Source organism: Oxyura jamaicensis, chromosome 4 (assembly GCF_011077185.1).
Source record: "Oxyura jamaicensis isolate SHBP4307 breed ruddy duck chromosome 4, BPBGC_Ojam_1.0, whole genome shotgun sequence".
NCBI classification, from domain to species: Eukaryota; Metazoa; Chordata; class Aves; order Anseriformes; family Anatidae; genus Oxyura; species Oxyura jamaicensis.
In genome coordinates this window covers 17,397,011-17,415,513 of record NC_048896.1, presented here as the reverse complement: position 1 = coordinate 17,415,513, position 18,503 = coordinate 17,397,011, and the positions used below count along the sequence as shown (strand labels likewise).

General features: G+C 42.1%; 1 protein-coding gene across 4 annotated transcripts in view; it reads right to left on the bottom strand.

The window, feature by feature from the left end:
* Positions 1 to 7,924: 7,924 nt before the first annotated feature.
* DCX (doublecortin) overlaps positions 7,925 to 18,503 on the bottom strand; it is an 89,465-nt gene continuing 78,886 nt past the window's right edge. For 2 of the 4 annotated variants that reach the window (XM_035324084.1, XM_035324086.1), the window contains 2 exons: positions 11,244 to 11,341; positions 7,925 to 8,681 (listed from right to left, as the gene is read on the bottom strand). In XM_035324084.1, coding sequence (XP_035179975.1) covers positions 8,625 to 8,681; positions 11,244 to 11,341 — 155 coding nt within the window. In that variant the 3' untranslated portion in view covers positions 7,925 to 8,624. The remainder of the gene's footprint in view (positions 8,682 to 11,243; positions 11,342 to 18,503) is intronic. The other 2 variants (XM_035324085.1, XM_035324087.1) reach the window with 1 other exon arrangement.

The window sequence follows — 18,503 nt, the reverse complement described above, 5'->3', positions numbered from 1 at the left end:
TTAGGATTAGGGTGGAAAAATACTGGAAGAAACAGAAATGCTATTTCTAGTTCCATAAATCTGCTGGGCTTGGGGCATGTCTGTTAGTAGACTGAAGCAAGAGAAAGCAAGATAAAGACAATGCTCTTTAGGACTAGGAAACACAGAGGAAGCCATAATTTGCTATTTTCCTTGTTTAATTTCCAATCTTAAAAGTTTTATGGTATTTCAACAAATGAAATTACTTCAGCTTTAACATTAACACTATACAAAATCTCTCCCATATATAATTTCCTATTAGAGACTCATACAAAAGATCATCTTCTAGCTGGGGTCAATGTGATTTTCTCTGCAAAGTCTGCAGCCAGGAAACTGAATCTGCACTTAACTAATCAATCACACAAGAATTAGTGACAGTAATCAATCTTTGAAATAGGAGACCAGCCCTGGACCAAATGGGTTCAGCTTCCTTAATTACAGAGGAGCTTCTGCCAGTTTTAAGCAACGGAGAGTTAGGTGTATTGGGTTTCACTTGTGTATAGAGAATGTCAGAGAATCTACAGAAGCAAAGAGCTGCAATCATTATGAAAAAAAAAATAATAAGTCTGAGAGTAAACAGCAAATAATGTGTTCAAATAAATCATCTCTTTTGCCTTTTAGGATTAAATTCACAAGCACTGTAACTCTGCTGAATTTAGAAGAAAGATCTCATGAGAAAACCAGTGTTAAACACAAATCTGCTTGTTCAGCACGGCCTTCCTATTGATTTATTGAATGCAACAGTTCTCACATCTGTGGTTTGGGATTTCATGGACACGATCATCATCAGACCGTCTGCCTGCACAGCAATTCACGTTAACCTACTCCATGAGCCTGTCTTGGCTTATCACCCTGATGGCAAGGGGTTGCCACTTCTTCCAGCATTTGCTGGGCTCCATGGGAAGGGCCAGGAGGTTCAGATATGCCCTCATTATTCTCTCATACATGTCTTACAATTCCCTAGTGTGCCAGGCCCGTCCTTCTCTGAGCCAGGGCATGCTGATTAATATCTATTTCTGGTCTAATAAGGAGGAATAAAAATAAAACCAAACCACCAGCTGGTGCTGTCATTCAGCAAAGGGCTGGATTTTCCCCTTCACCCTTTTAGGAATGACACAGACATCCACAAGCCAGCAGGGGAGAAAAACAGGGACAGGGAGGAACTTCAAACCAAGATCTCCTGCCTGCAGCCAAGTGTGACCTTATTTCTGCACTGGGAGTGGGACACACGGTGTTGTGGCAGATAGCCTGCGTCCTGGCTTAGATACCTGCAGGGGCAGTAACGCCCTCAACATGCAGCCAGGAACCCCTGCTGCTTTTCCATCCAGGCCCGAGCTGTAGATCCTCAGCTCGCCCCAGCTTCCCTTTCTGTTTCTCCCTGAAGTTTCTTGGCTCTCATCTTTTTTTATTCCCACCCATCAATGGTGTTGATGTTTCCAGTGCTCTCCCTCATGCTCTCCCTTCCATTTGATTTTCTGTGAAGTTAAAGCTCATTTCACCACTCAGTAAATACCGCCTAACCTATGCCCCCTACCACTCCTCTTGGCAACAAGCCTTTTTTCTTTGTTTACCGTGACACTGGCCATCATGGCATCTTTCTCGAATGGTGCCAGCTTTCCTTTTTCAGCTGACAGACTCTAATTGCTGCAAAGATTTGTTAATTCCCTTTGGGAATCCTCCTGCTTCAATTGTCAGAGTGGCGAACTGTCAGACCTAGGCAAGCTGTAAAACTGGCTTCAGAGCCATGAGTTACAGTTCAGTGAGTTACAGAGCAAGAGCCAGAACTGCTTAGCTGAACTAAGTGCATCAAGCAATGAAGACTGAAAGGCAACTCTTTCCCATGAAGCTGTCTGGCCACCAACACTTTCTAAATAAGAAAGCTTTCAACAACAGGCCCGCTGTTTTCTTGGTAGAAGGCCCTGAAATCATTAGACTTGTTCATCGTTTGCAAAGACACAGCCCTCATTTCGGATGGTAACATGCACTGCCCCTCGCTATGTACACGTACATGCAACAAGAAAAGGAGCATCAGGGGACTGTTATCAGGCAACCTCTGGCCTGAATACAGATGAGGGAATTTGGTTGTTGGATGTAGCCTTGCTCTCGGGAGCATTGCTGGCTCCGCCATGGGTTTGGGGGAACTAGAAATGTGCATCTGTCTTTCACCATTAGTAAAATAATGAAGCGTTTTTACACCACAGCTTCGAGAGACCTAGACACTTGTGAAAGACAATGCCCCATAATGTACTTTTATATAATTTTCAGACTTCACTCTTAAGTGCTAGCTCTTCTGTAGCTCTTTGTATCAGCTGATCTCATGGCACCTTACAGAGGTTAAGGGCTGGGGTTAGCTCTTTATCCACTGAGACACCATGGCACAAGGAGAACTGATCTGCCCACGGTAATGCCAAAGACCAATGGCTCTGAAATCCCTGTGCTGCAGTCACTACGTTTGATTCTCATCTGCTCCGAAGTTCATCTAGTGGATGAAAATTGATGTCAGTGTTTTCAGCCTTCTCTGAACAGAATGTCCTGACAGATGGATAGTGGTCTGTGACCCCAGAATTTTGCATCTTCACCTGCAGAAGTAGAACCCGTACCCCACCCTACAACTCGGATTCTGTCAGAGCAGCTGCGCAATGACATTGCTGAAAAAAAGCCTTTCCATCCATCCACTTACTGTCTCTGAGCATCCCCCTGTTAACACTTTTTTTTTTTTTTTTTTTCTGTCAGCTTAGCCCAGACCTGAAAACGCCAAATTACTCTTTTTTTTTTTTTTTTTTTTTTTTTTTCCAAGGGGAAAAAACAAAACAACAAAAACCACAGGGGTCTATGGGCACGCTGTCCTCAGTCTTGCACAAAGAGGGCTGGTGAAGAATACCTGAATAACAGTATTGATGACTGATGCAGCAGAACCCAGGTCAGCCCCATCGATGTAGAGAGACACAGGACTCAGCTTTAACATCTCCTGAGATAGCATGGAGAGGCCTGCTCAGATTCATATGGATGGGACAGAGGCATCAGCCAGAAGAAATCCATGATCCTGGAGACAGTCACTTTCAAGAGCCAGTTACATAAATGCAAGATGGGCTCATCATCTCAAGAGGCTCAGGAATCAAACAGTCTGTCCTGTCCACTTCTGACAAGACCATTTTACCTAGGCCTTGCTGGGCACCTGTGTAGTCCTGCTTCTGATGCCCAAAGCATGTTGGAAGGCACTTAAAGACTTATCCTTGGTCTCAGTACACCAACGTGGTCTTTCAGATGGACCTCTTCTAGGTATCTTGTATAAAGCACTAATCCTGTTGCCTGGACTGACATCACGCTGTCTATATAAACAGATCTTCATCCTGTGCCCTTCATTTGTTTCTACAAACAACATCACCAGTCCCAAATAGTATTTTGACTTTCTTCCATCAGCAACCAGAAAAGTAACTTCAAGCTGGAACTACCACTAAAGAAAAGAAACCGTTTTGTCCTGTCTTGGTCATGATCAGCACCTTGTGTGTGGTAAACGCACCTCTGTATAGCTTTTCTCTAGTTCTGGATTGTCTTAGCTTGTGGAGACACTTTCTGGACTAACTTTATACCTAATTTACTTGGCTACCTTTTCTTCCTTTCTCTAAAAACAATTCTGCCTCTACTCTAGTCAAAGACAACTCTCCAATTGCCCTGAATGGATGTGGGGTGCCACTGAGGCCAATGGCAAAAAACACCCATGCTTTTACTGCAATAAAGAAGGCTCATACTGTAAGGTCCATACCATGCCCCTGTAGAGAGGGTGCAACTTCCAGGGATGGCTGTCGCTGGAACAGTGTCTCTTAGGGACTCAGCATGGTGTTACAGAGCAATTTCACCAGGTTTTATCTGACTTGCAATAAGACCAGCACTGAGCTCAAAGACATGAAAAAGCAAACACAAGGCATCCTATCAAATGTCATCAGTATGCATTTCAGTAACAGGAAACTAACACTTTTATGCCAGTATTTCCTATTAGAAATGCCTGGGTGTAACACTGTTTTGCTGTAAGCCACAATTTTTGGTCCTAACTCCCTTTTTTCCTTTCAAAAGCACTGTTCAAGGAAACGAGAGAAATAACATCTAGACTGTGTGTGATCCTTCGCATGCATATTTGTGTTAGCTAAATGAGAAAGAGAGATGTGGAAGTTCTCTTCTAAGTAGGATTATTTTTCTGTTGCCTATGAAAAGAACAGAGTTGAGTGTTTCCACATTCTGACTAGACTGTGCATAGTGTGCAGATACAGGAAACACAGACAATGGTAAGCAAAAGCTATTTCCATCTCCGTCTGCAGAGCGGACCAAGGTAGAATTCCATTACCAAACTCTTTCAAAACTACTTGCAAGGAATAGAGACAGGGTTGGCTATCTAGCTGGTAGAACTGAATTAACTCAGAGGGGACTTCAGCTCAGAAATTTCAGAATATAAATGTTTTACAAGTGACAAAAATCCTAACGCTCCAGAATTTTGCTGTGTTGCCCTCATATTCTACAGTCAAGACCATCACTGAGGGTATGAATATGAAATACATCAGTCTCTCAATGCTTGGAGGATTGCGTTAATTCCTTCTTAATGATTATGTGTTTGAAATAGGTATTTTTACTGTTTAGTATGCAAATCTGTTAGAATATACTGGATATTGAATAAATAAAGGCAAATTTCAAAGAAACAAAGCTCTGTACCACTTTAAGAGTCTCTCCAGTTTGTTTTTAAATACTGAATTGTTTTAAAACAATATAGTCTTAGTGATTCAATTAATCCCTGAAAACACTAAAGGCAGCCTCATGAGGGAAATTAGACAGGGTTTTTATAGCAGAATTAATATGGCAAATCCTCATATCCTGTGGTGTTTTATGTGCTTGTAAAAGTAGAAAAAAAATATAAAAAGTAAACTCTGGAGTATACAGTGGAATTACTATCACGTGCTCCAGGATCTCTCATAAGGTCTGGAATTATTATAGTGTATTGAAATTAATTCCTAATTCATTCCAGTTCAGGAAAGCCTTCTGACCAAAGCCAAGCTTACATCTCGTGAAAAATCAACAGGAGTAAAGCACGCACTAAAATTTAAGCATGTCTTTAACTTCTTTCCTGAATCAGGGCTGTACCTATATTTAAATGACTAAGGTATGATGCCTGTGCATTGTTTCTCTTTGTATTCAAATCTATCTTAGGGATCCTACAAAGCCAAAGATACCTAGTGGTGAATGTACTCTACATTCCACATGCATTTCTGTACAAGAACTCATGCAATATTGGCATTAATACAGACTTAACTCTATGTTACAGCTGAAATGCTCACTGACTTCTACTGCCCAGGCATTTCTACCTAGAAAATTGCTTTTTAAAACTTGGGAGTTTGACTTCATACCCTGTTTTCTTTGTGGCTTTTGCTGGTTTGAATGGCTATTTTTCCCACTGAAGATTTTGTTTTCTTCTTCTTTCAGGCCTTTTCAAGTTCCCTTGCTAGTCCCCTGAAGAACCACTGAGCTCGGCCCCGCCCCAGGATGATACTTGGGCAAACAAAACTCCACTCCCAAGGCAGCACTCGCAGGATCAGGTTTTAGATATGTCACTAGGTGCAGCTCAGGAAGGCCTAACATTCTTTAGCATGCTCTACAAGGAAGAGCATCGTTAAATAACCAAACACTACTTGTGGCAGGAAGAAAAGGAACCTCTCAACAACCATCTTTCCATCCAAAGGTTCATTCACCGTTCGGCATCCTGCTTTATCTTATACAAACTGAACTCATGGATTTTGGATGAAAGCACATTTTGGACTTTTTTCATACCACCATCAGCTCTAGCACTTCAGTCTGCTTATGGATATCAAAGATTTAGGTTTTCCTCGTGGATCTGTGGTGAGTGTCCTATACTGAATAGTAAGAGAACCTAAATCTAATTTCATGGCTGGTCTCCTGGGATAGCAAGGACTCAAAGGAAGGTGGCAGGACATGCTGTCCCTGGCTGTGAAGGGAACGGCCTGTGTCACTAAGTGACACCTCCGAATGGAGTCCAAGTCCATCATCTCTTAACAGGCAGTAATGACTACTAGTCAGGGTCCCTGCAATGGCAGAGCCTGGGCAGGGACTCTCAGATTCCGTCAGCAGAACAGAGGCGAGGGTAAAAGCATGTTAAATTATTTGTCTCATTAAAGCTTTTGCGAAGACAAAAGCTCTAATGAATAATACTGTTGGCATAACCTTGGCCTTTGATATCCTGATACTTTAAAAGCCGTATTTTCTCAAGACTGGTGTCCACAGTAGCACCTAGCAGATTAAACAGCCAAAAATTAGCACCCATAACCAAATCTGCACCCAGAACAGTTGAGCACCTTCTGTTAGAGGATCTGAAAGCACTTGACAAATGTTAACCAACATTTGGACTCACAACCCCCAGTGAGGTAGAGCAGTATTATCCCCGTAGGGACGGATAGACCTATTGAGGCACAGGGTTACTAAGAGACCTGCCCCTGTCCAGACACTAAATCTAGGAGTGCCAAAGCTCGAATGAAGGTGTCCTGACTACTGCACCTATGCTTGGTCCACAATACCATCCTTTCCCCCACACACTCTAGAGCTTCAACATGAGCCTCTAGCCTTTTGAACTGAAACCAGGATGCTATATACAGCAGGTGAAATATTCATTTAGCAGTCGCATAGTCAGCAAATTACTCAATTAAATTATTTGTGGGCACCAATGATTTCTTGTGCAAAACTCTGTGTGTAAATGATCATGCACTAAAACTACAGGGTACAAATTTGGTGCATAACTCTTACCCCATGGTAATTCCTGATTCTGTCCTCTCTCAGATGCATCTTTTTTAAGTTGCCTTTTATGTATCATCACATATAAAGACACAGCCTGCACAGATTGTTTTATACCAGCAGTGCAAGCAAACAAAATGTGGAGTGGCTTTGGGAACAACCCAGCATTCATATAGCATGAAACATCACAACATTATAATTCATTCTAATCACAAGGGGTTGCAAGAGAATAAGGAGTAGGTGTATACATTGAAACAAAGGCAAATAGAGAAACAAAGAAAGATTTGATTACACGGATTTCATTTAAGTAAAGTCATGTAATAATCAGTTTTATCGAAAGCTTATTCCATGAGAAAGAGAGGCAATGCCAGCTAGCCTATGACAAAGCTTCGGCGTAGTAAAAACCACCAGCCCTGCGTGAATCGATGAACTTTGCATTCTGTAGGAGTCATTACTGATTAATAAAAGCGAAAGGTTTCTCTAAATACAATAAGTTTGCTTTTGTCAGGTAGAAGAGTTTCTTAAAATACGTGTTTTTGAACACCACAAAGTTCTATTTGTTATATAAGTAGAGAATCTGGCCATAGTTATGAATACTGAAGTGTAAAAAAACAAATACGTAGTCTTAAACATTACAAAAACTATCAAAACATTCAATATTTTGAATTAACTTTTTTTTTCCCCTACAAGTGTCTGTTTTGGCAGTGATGACAAGTTTTCTAAACTGATTTGTTGTTATTACTGTTCTGCAGTTGTTGGTTGGTTTTTTTTGTACATTTTTCTGAATGTGTTTTTTTAAACAAAACAAAATTACCAGCTTTTATAAAAAAGAAGGAGCTTGAATCCTTACTCCCAAAACACAGATACAAGGTTTTCCTTTATAAAAAGTGTATTGATTTTTTTGCTATAAAAAGCGACCTATAGGATGTCAGACCTGAAAACAAATTTTCACAGTGTTTTCAGTGTTGGCTGTTCACAAGGCATTACTGTTGTAAACAGAGATAGAGAGATACCATAGGGTAATTATAAAACTTTGTTACCAGCTAATAGTGTCTTTGGACCATATGTGAAAGCCGTTCGACTCCAGAAACTCTGCTGACATTTTTTGTTTGTTTGTTTGTTTGTTTTGTTTTTTTTTTTTTTTGTTTTGTTTTGTTTTGAATGATCATTTAACAAATCCCAGTATTTCAATATCTGAAGAATCACTATTGCACTAACCTTACTTAGCATCTCATGCAATCATTCCTAATCTCGTCCAAGCTTCTGCTGGCATGTTAAGCAACAAACTAATAAGTCATTTCCCTTCCTGCCCTGTAACAACAAAAACGTTACTAGTTAGTATGCAGGTGCTAAAATCAGAGCTGCAAATGAAGAGCGGGTGAGCAAGCAAATGTTGGCATTTTGGACAGGTAAAGAATAGAATGTGCTTTACTTGAGCTTACAAATTGGTCAGCAAGAGATTGATTTGCACCATTCCAGGGGGAGCTACTTTACTATCATTAAGAAAATTACATATTTGCAGCAGCAGAAGAAATAATTGAAGAAAATGGGAAATGCACAGGATCGTTGGCATACTGGCCCAAAATTGCTGGCAATATCCATTTTGCATCCCTATTAGAAGAATGGTATCCCTCTATCTCTATAGACTGGCAAGTGTTGGTTTGTGGCACAGAGGATAAATCACAGAAAAAAAATGACATATAACTGTGTGTCCTTTGTCTGATTTGAAAGCACCAGTCACCTATCTGCTTATTGTGGCAGAAGTACTCTACTGTATCTTAAACATAGCTCGCAATATGGACAATTAACTTCGTGTCGCTTTACATGGAATCTCCAAGGGAATCAGAGTCATCCAAAGACAGAGGCAGATACAAGTCCTGTAGGAAGAAAGAAAAAAATGTTAACTCCCACAATCAGTTTCCACTTTTGGTCATGCACAAGGTCAGGTAGTCCAGTTCTGTGCAGCTCAAAGGGACAGGGTGGAATTCTCATGCACTGGTTACTGGGTAAGTTATCCAGTTAGTTCAAGGCAAAAATCAAGGCAAGTTACTTGCACAGTGGAGCAGGTGCACCTTGGTACCAAAAGAAAGATGACTGTTTAATGAAAAGTTTGAGAAGAATTTTTTAATCGCTTCTGGATCAATGCATCCATTGCAGTACATGCATGAAAGAGCAGAATCTTTCCTTAAACAGGTCTCTCTGAACTTAAGTCCACAATAACAAGTCTTACCTTTATTTGACAGCTACCCTTAGGACAAATCTCTAGGAATATCACCTGTGATGTATTCTTTATTTTATACCATTTCTGATTTTCAGAAGGGTTAAGAACATAATCCCAAGTGTATTAATCAGATCAAACAATTAATACAATTTTTTTTCAAGGTCTCTTTCTGGGTAAACATCTTATTCCACTTCTTTGAAGTTCTGCGTGGAACTAGGTATACCAGTCCTAAGGACTAAAGCTCTCTTTGGACTTTTTTGAACCTTGACACATCCCCCCTCCCCCCCCACACTCCCTCTGGAATAACTGAGTAAAATGAAGCAAAGCACAAATACCCAGAAAGGGAAATCACAGCCTTCTTGATATAAGACAAGGTAAAATATGACTTCGTGGTGAACTCATTCTAAGCATTTACCATTTGAGCTTTAGGGGAAAAAGAGAAAAGCGATTTCATCATAAGTGGAAAATTGCTCCTGGGAGGAAAACAATGATGCATGAATATTCTGGGAACCTAAAATGGTACATACATGTTTTCTGATTGGCCTAATTTAGCTCATAGATGGATTGGCTTTGCCCTCAGCAGTCACCATCTATTATAAATGTTCTAGGGCCTTCACTGGAAAGATCCTAAGTCAGCCAGCTGAAAACATACATAAAACGTTACAGGTGAGCTTTACTCATCTTTACTAGAAAGCCAATCCTAATCTCCAAAGCTCTAAATGAGATAGTGTTCAGCAAGTATTTTAAGTCTGTGGTTGCTGAAGCAAGGCATGCAGTTTACTTTCATTGAAATACACACAAGCAATTGCTGAGTGCGGACCATGGGCTTGATTCTGTTCTCGATTATAAATTAATAATAAATTTGAAACCACTGTGTTAAAATTGGTCCTTAGTCTTTAAGCTAAGCAGCTGAGACCAGAGTGAAGTCCTGGGGAAAACACTGATTTCATCTGGATTAAGCTATGCCTTTGTTAAAGGAAGGATGAGTGACTACAGCCTCTCCATATGCTAGGAATATTTTAAGGATCTGATTTTTGAGAAGCCAAACGTCCACCCCAGGCTCCCCGAATACCATTCAGTCCCATGTCCAAAGTCCTCACGCTAGAGGTGTAATCCAAAGCCCACTGGGCTTCTGGGGATTCTTCACATTGACTTCTCTGTGCTTTGTGTCACCATCGTAACAACTGCAGTCCAGCTTCTGCTACCACTCCTCACTTAGAGATAAACCATAATCCTCTAACAAAATCAGCTCAGCTTGTGCAATCTAGCTCACAGGGCATGTGGCTAGCTGACTGCCAGACCTCACCTCCACCAGAATTTTTTAATTACTCTTCCAGAATTTGAAGGCAATGCTTTTAAAATCATGCTCAGGCTGAGGTACATTCTGATTACTAAAGCAGAAATCCCACTGACCTTCACTCGTACTTAAGTTTACATCCAGATTCCAATTTCTATATCAAGCAAAGACTGTTCAAAGAGGAGAAAAGCAACACTATGGCTATACAGAAATGAGAAAGCCCATGAAAATGAGAGACTGGACTCGGTGCAGAACAATATGGAATAACAGCACCATGAAAAGCTGTGACTACTTCTATATACTTTAAGTAAATCAATAGATGAATAATCTATGAGCCACCCCAAGTTTACTGATCTCATTAGGATGCCATGCTACATGTCAGACACCCCGGTTGTTACCAGGAAAAACAGTTACTGTATCAGAACACAATTACTCCATGGGCAGTAAAAGCACTTATTGCCTGTTAACAGAGCGTAGCCTTAAATATTTTTTAACAATTCTGGAGAACTGTTTAGGGATTTCTTAGAGCTTGAGTTACATTGGCATTTCTTCTTCTGCTTATTGGACCAGATTTGCCAACACTTAAGGCTTTTCAGGAGAGGTACGCTTACATAAAGATCGTGCCTATCAATAACTTGTGAACTTTCCAAATGCTGATACAAGGTCAGGGCTATATTTTCTGATCCATATAGGTGATCTCCAGCACACATTCATAACTCCAGTGGAAGGAATAGGTCAATGACTTATTGTTCATCTTCTTGCTATAGACCAAAGTAACAATCCTTTTAGGTAATGGGCCAAATTCTCCACTATTTCAACTTAAGGAATTGTGCTTCAAGAGAATATGGACTTTACTTAAATGCCTTACACATCTGAGTAGACCAAGGAAGAAACTGATATAGTAAGGTATAAGAAACGTAATACCTTGTGCTTACGGAGGCTCCCTGGGCTGGTAGGTGTGGAGATCGGGGACTGCTTGGATTTGGGTGTAGACAGCTGACTGCTTGAGGTCCCATTTGCTGTCAGAAAATAAGACAGAAGCTAGTAATCACACAAGCAAAAGGAAGATAATTTCTGTCCTTTGGGGAGCTAGCAGATATCCAAACAGTCAATACAGAAATGCTATTGTTTATTCATGTTAGGCAGGAGAAAAATATATATGAACAGCATGGTTATTGACCTGACCTAAGGCTTTCAACTATTCAGGATACTCAGCTGTAAAAGACAGTGAAATAAAAATGAGCAATATTTTACAATACAAATATTCACCAAATTGATCCAAGACATACATCAACAGAAAATCAGAAAGACAATTTCTGTGCTCTCCAACAGTTTAACACAATTGAAACCACATGGTACTTAAAGGCATGAGTGGAGACCAGAGGCTGCAGGTACCCTGGATCCAACACAAGAAACGTTAGAGTCAAATATCCATATTACAAATTAGATAAACAACTGCCTGGAATGCCCTGGATGTTGTTAGCTGTGGCTGGGACTAAATGACCAAAAGAGACCTTCAAAAGCCCTGGGATAAGCATGGGGTGGTATGTCCCTCTTGTCCTCTCAGAGATCAGAATCTGGTCTTTCAGGTTGCTCTGTTTGTTCACTTTGTTTTGAAGAAAACATGCTTACTCTCCACATTTCTCATCATTAAAAACCAGGTCCATTTAAACTAAAGAGCTTTAGGAAGGGCACTTCTGTGAGGCCTTCACAGACCCAGCTTGTAGTCAAAATGAAGGAGCCCAGGTCTCTGTCAGAGTCATTATGTATTTATCGGACTAAAAAGGAACCTAAGGAAATAGCATATTGTGCAGAAAAACAAAGGCAAACAAAATGGAATCAGGATAAATTATTTGCTTCCTACCATTGATGTCCTTTGAAGAAAGCTAATGTCTTCGATAATTTCTAAGTGTCACGCTACATATTTCATAAAGCCATACTTACTCCAAGTGAACTTGGTCACTCATGTGCTGTGTACCAACACAGGGACACAGAGCCTCACCCTGCTCCTGTTACCAGGGGTTATAAACATACAGCGCCATCAGCACAAGCAGCATTTTGTGAGGGAAGGAAACTCCAACTCACGCTGTCTATGTCTAAGTAAATTACCTTCTCCAGTCTTTTCTTTTTGCAATCCGATCAGCAGCAAGCTGGAGGCCTTATCAGCATTAAATTCCACGTCCCAGTCAAATGTACAGAAAGTGACATTTCCAAAACCTACTCCAGATGTTACCATATTCAGCACAAGCCACAAAACTAAACCCCAAATATTTTGATTGTCATTTCCTTAAATGGCAGTAATGTTGCCTACCCTCCAGTTAACGATACACGTTCCTACCCCTTTAAAGAAGTATTTTTACTTGTGTTGACGTTTCACAAAGACAAGCTTATCATGACCCAGGAGTGCTGTCCTGCTCTCTAAGTGCCCGCTACCTCTGTGCATCATTACTCCAGTTACAAAGGCACACGCACAGGAAGACAGGAGGACTTCAGTGTACGGCACTTACACTTTCAATTGTAATAGCTGAATATGCAAATTAGACACTTGCAATTAAGCACGTATTTGAGTGCCTGGAGGAGACCTAAGAAATGTGTAAATATCATACAACAATGTATGCAACTGTATTTTTAAGAGCAAAATCGGGAGTAACTGATAAAGGTGTAACTGTGAAAAGCAGAGCAGCAAGATTTGTACCTGAATCCACCTTGCAGCTTCTTTTCATCTCCACTGCCATGGAAAGTGGATGTGAGAATTTGGAATCTCTGTGCTCTGCAGCCGTGCTGGGGAAGCCTGCCTGGGTTGTGAGACCAGTGAGCTGCCTCTCAGTGCTGCAGTCCTGCCCCTGGTGGTGCTGGGCCAAGCTGAATTTAATCCTCATGTGAACACATGAACACATTCCCTTCCTCAGGTCTACACACACACTGCAGCCAGAGGGGGTAAAATGTGTCTGGCCTTTACATCAGCGCTTTGTTGCAGAGTCTGGTCCCAGCCGTATGATTAACCTCGAGTGCATTACTCTGGGGGACTGCTGTTTGGGGACAGCTCCGCATAAGCTCAGTTGAACACCTCTAACACTCAATGGCAGAGCCTGGCTTGGCCTCAGGACTGCAGGATGCCCCACTCCAGGGCTCAGCCCCAGGCTTCAGACCTGGCTGGAGGGGCGTAGCCTGCTCAGCCCTTCCTAAGAAGGGCCTCACCTTGCACAAACCATTCAGTATTTAAATAAAAATAAATCACCAAGGACCAAACACATACTATTGCCCTTAGACCAAACACAGACCTTATCGCACTCCACGGGTACCTGAAAGGAGGCTGTAGCAAGGTGGGGGTTGGTCTATTCTCCCACGTGCCTGGTGACAGGACGAGGGGGAATGGGTTAAAGTTGCGCCAGGAGAGGTTTAGGTTGGATATTAGGAAGAACTTCTTTACTGAACGGGTTGTTAGTCACTGGAATAGGCTGCCCAGGGAAGTGGTTGAGTCACCATCCCTGGAGGTCTTTAAAAGACGTTTAGATGTAGAGCTTAGGGATATGGTTTAGTGGAGGGCTTGTTAGTGTTAGGTCAGAGGTTGGACTCGGTGATCTTGGAGGTCTCTTCCAACCTAGACTATTCTGTGATTCTGTGATATTTCTTACATGTCATGTGAGCAGTTACGTTCCTTCTTCCTTATCCACTGATGAGCAATTCCATATTGGAACTAAGGCTTCTTTTTTTTATGTCACTACAGCCATAGACTTCCTGCTCTAACTTTTGGCTTCATCCAAGTTTTCTAGTTGCAAAAATATTCATGAGAGACTAAAATCAATAATTTGCTTTTTGAATTCATTTTTGGTTGGCTTTTAGGTCTTTGGTATCTACCTCATTATTCTCTGGGGTAGCAGCATAAGCCTTGCTTTAATGCCTCGTCTCTGCTACCTTCTTGGGAGAAAGAGGGAGGCAGTTAAGGTTTGGAGTATCACTTAAATTTGAATGTATGTGTAAACATGTGCTGTAAGCCACAGGACAAAGGCGGAGCTACAGGCATGTTAAAGCAGCTCAGACTTAACCGGTTCTTAGCGAGGTGCCTTTGATGTAGAAGGCACTATTGGGAAGAGGCTATTCATCACAGAAAGCTTTTTTTTTCTTTTCTTTTCTTTTCATTTTTTTTTTTTCCATTATATATGCACCTTAACAAGAAAACAGATATTTCCTAAAAGATGGTAAAAGTAAGGACTTATAGCTAATTGGGGCATACAGTGCCTCGTTACCTCCCTGTTCCAACTCAGGCCACTCTTTATTGATTGGAAGAAAAACTAGTTACGGAAATCCAGCAACTGTTATACCCTGCTCCCTGCTCTGCGACAGGCCACTTTTCACTTTCCTGCAGTTCTACAGAGCGAGCTGTCCTTGAGATTGGTGGGGAAGAATGTAGAGTTCACTATTTGCCATGTAATGAAGGCAATTCAGGCAAAAAGCAAGTGACCTTAGGTTTTTTACTTTATAAAAAATGTACTAATACCATCTTTATTAGCTGGAATCCAGCTCTATTTTCTTTACTTCTTTACTTTACTAAAAAAATGCCTCTTTCTTTACCTCCAGTGATCACTGATCCTGAGGCAGGAAATAATCCTTCCCAAGATGTAGAATGCCACCTACCTGTACAAAGAATCCAAATTTTCCTTCCACAAACGGAAAGACCGAGATAACAGCTAATAGTACGCAGCGAAAGGATGTAATTGCTGCAGGGAAGGACAGAAATTCCCTAATACAGTGAGACTTTTAAGTGCTACAGTAGGGATATTAATATTGTATGAGCACCAATGAAACATAGATGTGACATCCAAATCAGAAACCCAACAAGACGGATGTGTATCATTACAGACGCTCACATAGAGCAGGAGCAACAATTAAGAAGCCCAGTTTAATTTTCTCTGTCTGCTAATGAAGAATAGTGTTCATAATCAAACTCACATACACTTCTTTGGAACTCAAATGCAAGGAAATGACAAGAGGCAAAGAGCAGATCCCAGGTGGTGTATAACGCGGTTGCTTCACTGAAATCTTCTGATGACTTACGGTAGCTGAGGATCCCACATAAGCTTGGCTATTGGAAACCACTCTTTATAACCATCTTTCATTTGAATTCTTTTTATTTTTTTTTCCTGACAGTTTATTGTTTGCATATTATATGTTATTTATGTCATTGTATTTGCTTTGCAACCTCAATTTGTTTTAAAGTCCTCTGTGCATATGACACATCCTTTAATTGCATGAACACGTTACCTTTTTCCAAAGGATCTGTGCCTCCTTCAGTGCACAAGACAATCTGCACTTGGGAGATAAGGTTTGTCCACCAAATGAGAGGGAGTATGGAGAATATAGCATCATGTCGTGTTTGCGGTGGCTATGAGAAATCCAGGTAAACTGAATTCCCTGCCTGCCTCTCCCCAGATATTTTAGCCCAAGTTCTCATATGCAATTGTTCCTTGAGTGCTGCTCAGGTTTGCTTGGCTGACTCAGGCTCTAGATCTGGATTTCCAGCAATGACAAAGCACTAAGACCTCTAAATGAGGCTGATGAGGTCCATCTTTAGAGTTCCTATTTCTATTTATAAACAGAACAGGAAAAAGCAGGGCCAAAATATTACAGTAAGTGCTTAAACTCTGTGGAGATATCTATTTCTCTCCCACTTAGGAAAATAAAGCTAACACTGCTTGCTCCATCAGGGTTTCCACAGTTCTGTGGATGACTTCCTAGTGTGGGTAGTACATGCTCCTACATCACAGGAGAAAAAAAAAAAAAAAAAAGAAAAAGAAAAAGAAAAAAGAAAAAAACCTTGAAATATATGGATAGTCCAGGTCAGGGTTTGAAGAGATACCAAGAAAATAAGAGAGGCAACAGCCAGAACAAGAAGAGCATAAAGCAAACATAGAAATAGCTCATTTACCAAGCACAAGCCATCCTGCCCTCCAGGTCAGAAGAGCCTGCAGAAAACATATTGACTCCATTGTAGCATTTATTCAGGAGTGGAAGAATTCAGATTGCACAGGCATCTTTCACTCAGGCACCTCCCAGCTTCCAAGCACTCAGCTCACCGCATTTTGTGAGGTTGATCTGTCCACTGGATGTGTACTGCGGATTGTCAGCTAGCAGAACATAAGTAAGTGCAAGTGCTATAACAAGCTGCTCTATCTTCTGTGCAATCCAAAATACATCTGCTGCCTTTTTAACACATTCATAGCTAATGACCCCAGGGAGCTAGATCTGCTGTCACGACAGACTGACATTCTGTATCTGTTTTCCTAATTGCTGCTGCTCTGTGAATATGCTTTTGTCCCTCTACCCAAACCCTCCCACTAGAGAAGTAAGAAATGAAAGTCCTGCAGCAGTGCCCCAGAGCCCTGCTGATAGGGTCCCTGAGCCAAATCAAGGCAAAACTGGGGAAAAGATGTCTTCAAATTTCAGCTCAGGTACCTGTGGCTCTGGACTGAGGGACTAAGATCATGCTGGATTTATAATTTTCCTACCACAGCACATGTACATACAATTGAACTCTTGTTTATTATGTGAGGTACTCTAAGATACATTCAGATTTTTATAACAAAGAAGTAAGGGCAAATGATATCATCATTTTCACCCCATGTTCCTCACCTGAGATTTAGCTCTGTCTTTCATTTGATTTGACTTCTTATTGGAGCCGTCTAGTAAAGAAATCCTTAGTCCTATTTTTCCAAAACTTCATGCTGACCAAAACTTCATGTGACGCCCATCTACAAGAAGGGCTGGAGGACTGACCCGGGAAACTACAGGCCTGTCAGTTTGACCTCAGTGCCAGGGAAGCTCATGGAGCAGATTATCTCAAGAGTCATCACGCAGCACTTGCAGGGCAAGCAGGCGATCAGGCCCAGTCAGCATGGGTTTATGGAAGGCAGGTCCTGCTTGACGAACCTGATCTCCTTCTATGACAAAGTGACGCGCTGGGTGGATGAGGGAAAGGCTGTGGATGTGGTCTACCTTGACTTCAGCAAGGCTTTTGACACCGTTTCCCACAGCATTCTCCTCAAGAAACTGGCTGCTCTTGGCTTGGACTGGTGCACGCTTCGTTGGGTTAGAAACTGGCTGGATAGCCGGGCCCAAAGAGTCGTGGTAAATGGAGTCAAATCCAGTTGGAGGCCGATCACTAGTGGCGTTCCCCAGGGCTCGGTGCTGGGGCCGGTCCTCTTCAATATCTTCATTGATGATCTGGTTGAGGGCATTGAGTGCACCCTCAGTAAGTTTGCAGATGACACCAAGTTAGGTACGTGTGTCGATCTGCTCGAGGGTAGGAAGGCTCTGCAGGAGGATCTGGAGAGGCTGGACCGATGGGCCGAGGTCAACTGCATGAAGTTCAACAAGGCCAAGTGCCGGGTCCTGCACCTGGGGCGCAATAACCCCAAGCAGAGCTACGGGCTGGGAGATGAGTGGTTGGAGAGCTGCCAGGCAGAGAAGGACCTGGGAGTGATGGTTGATAGTCGGCTGAATATGAGCCAGCAGTGTGCTCAGGTGGCCAAGAAGGCCAACAGCATCCTGGCCTGTATAAGAAACAGTGTGGCCAGCAGGGCTAGGGAGGTGATCGTCCCCCTGTACTCGGCTCTGGTGAGGCCGCACCTCGAGTACTGTGTTCAGTTTTGGGCCCCCCACTACAAGAAGGACATGGAGGTGCTCGAGTGAGTCCAGAGAAGGGCTACGAAGCTGGTGAGGGGCCTGGAGAACAAGGCTTACGAGGAGTGGCTGAGGGAGCTGGGCTTGTTCAGCCTGGAGAAAAGGAGGCTCAGGGGTGACCTTATCGCTCTCTACAGGTACCTCAAGGGAGGCTGTAGCGAGGTGGGGGTTGGTCTGTTCTCCCACGTGCCTGGTGACAGGACGAGGGGGAATGGGCTGAAGTTGCGCCAGGGGAGTTTTAGGTTGGATCTTAGGAAGAACTTCTTTACCGAAAGGGTTGTTAGACACTGGAACGGGCTGCCCAGGGAAGTGGTGGAGTCACCATCCCTGGAGGTCTTTAAAAGACGTTTAGATGTAGAGCTTAGGGATATGGTTTAGTGGGGACTGTTGGTGTTAGGTCAGAGGTTGGACTTGATGATCTTGAGGTCTCTTCCAACCTAGAAAATTCTGTGATTCTGTGACCTTACCCATTTGAATTTCATGGAACCTACATGACACCTT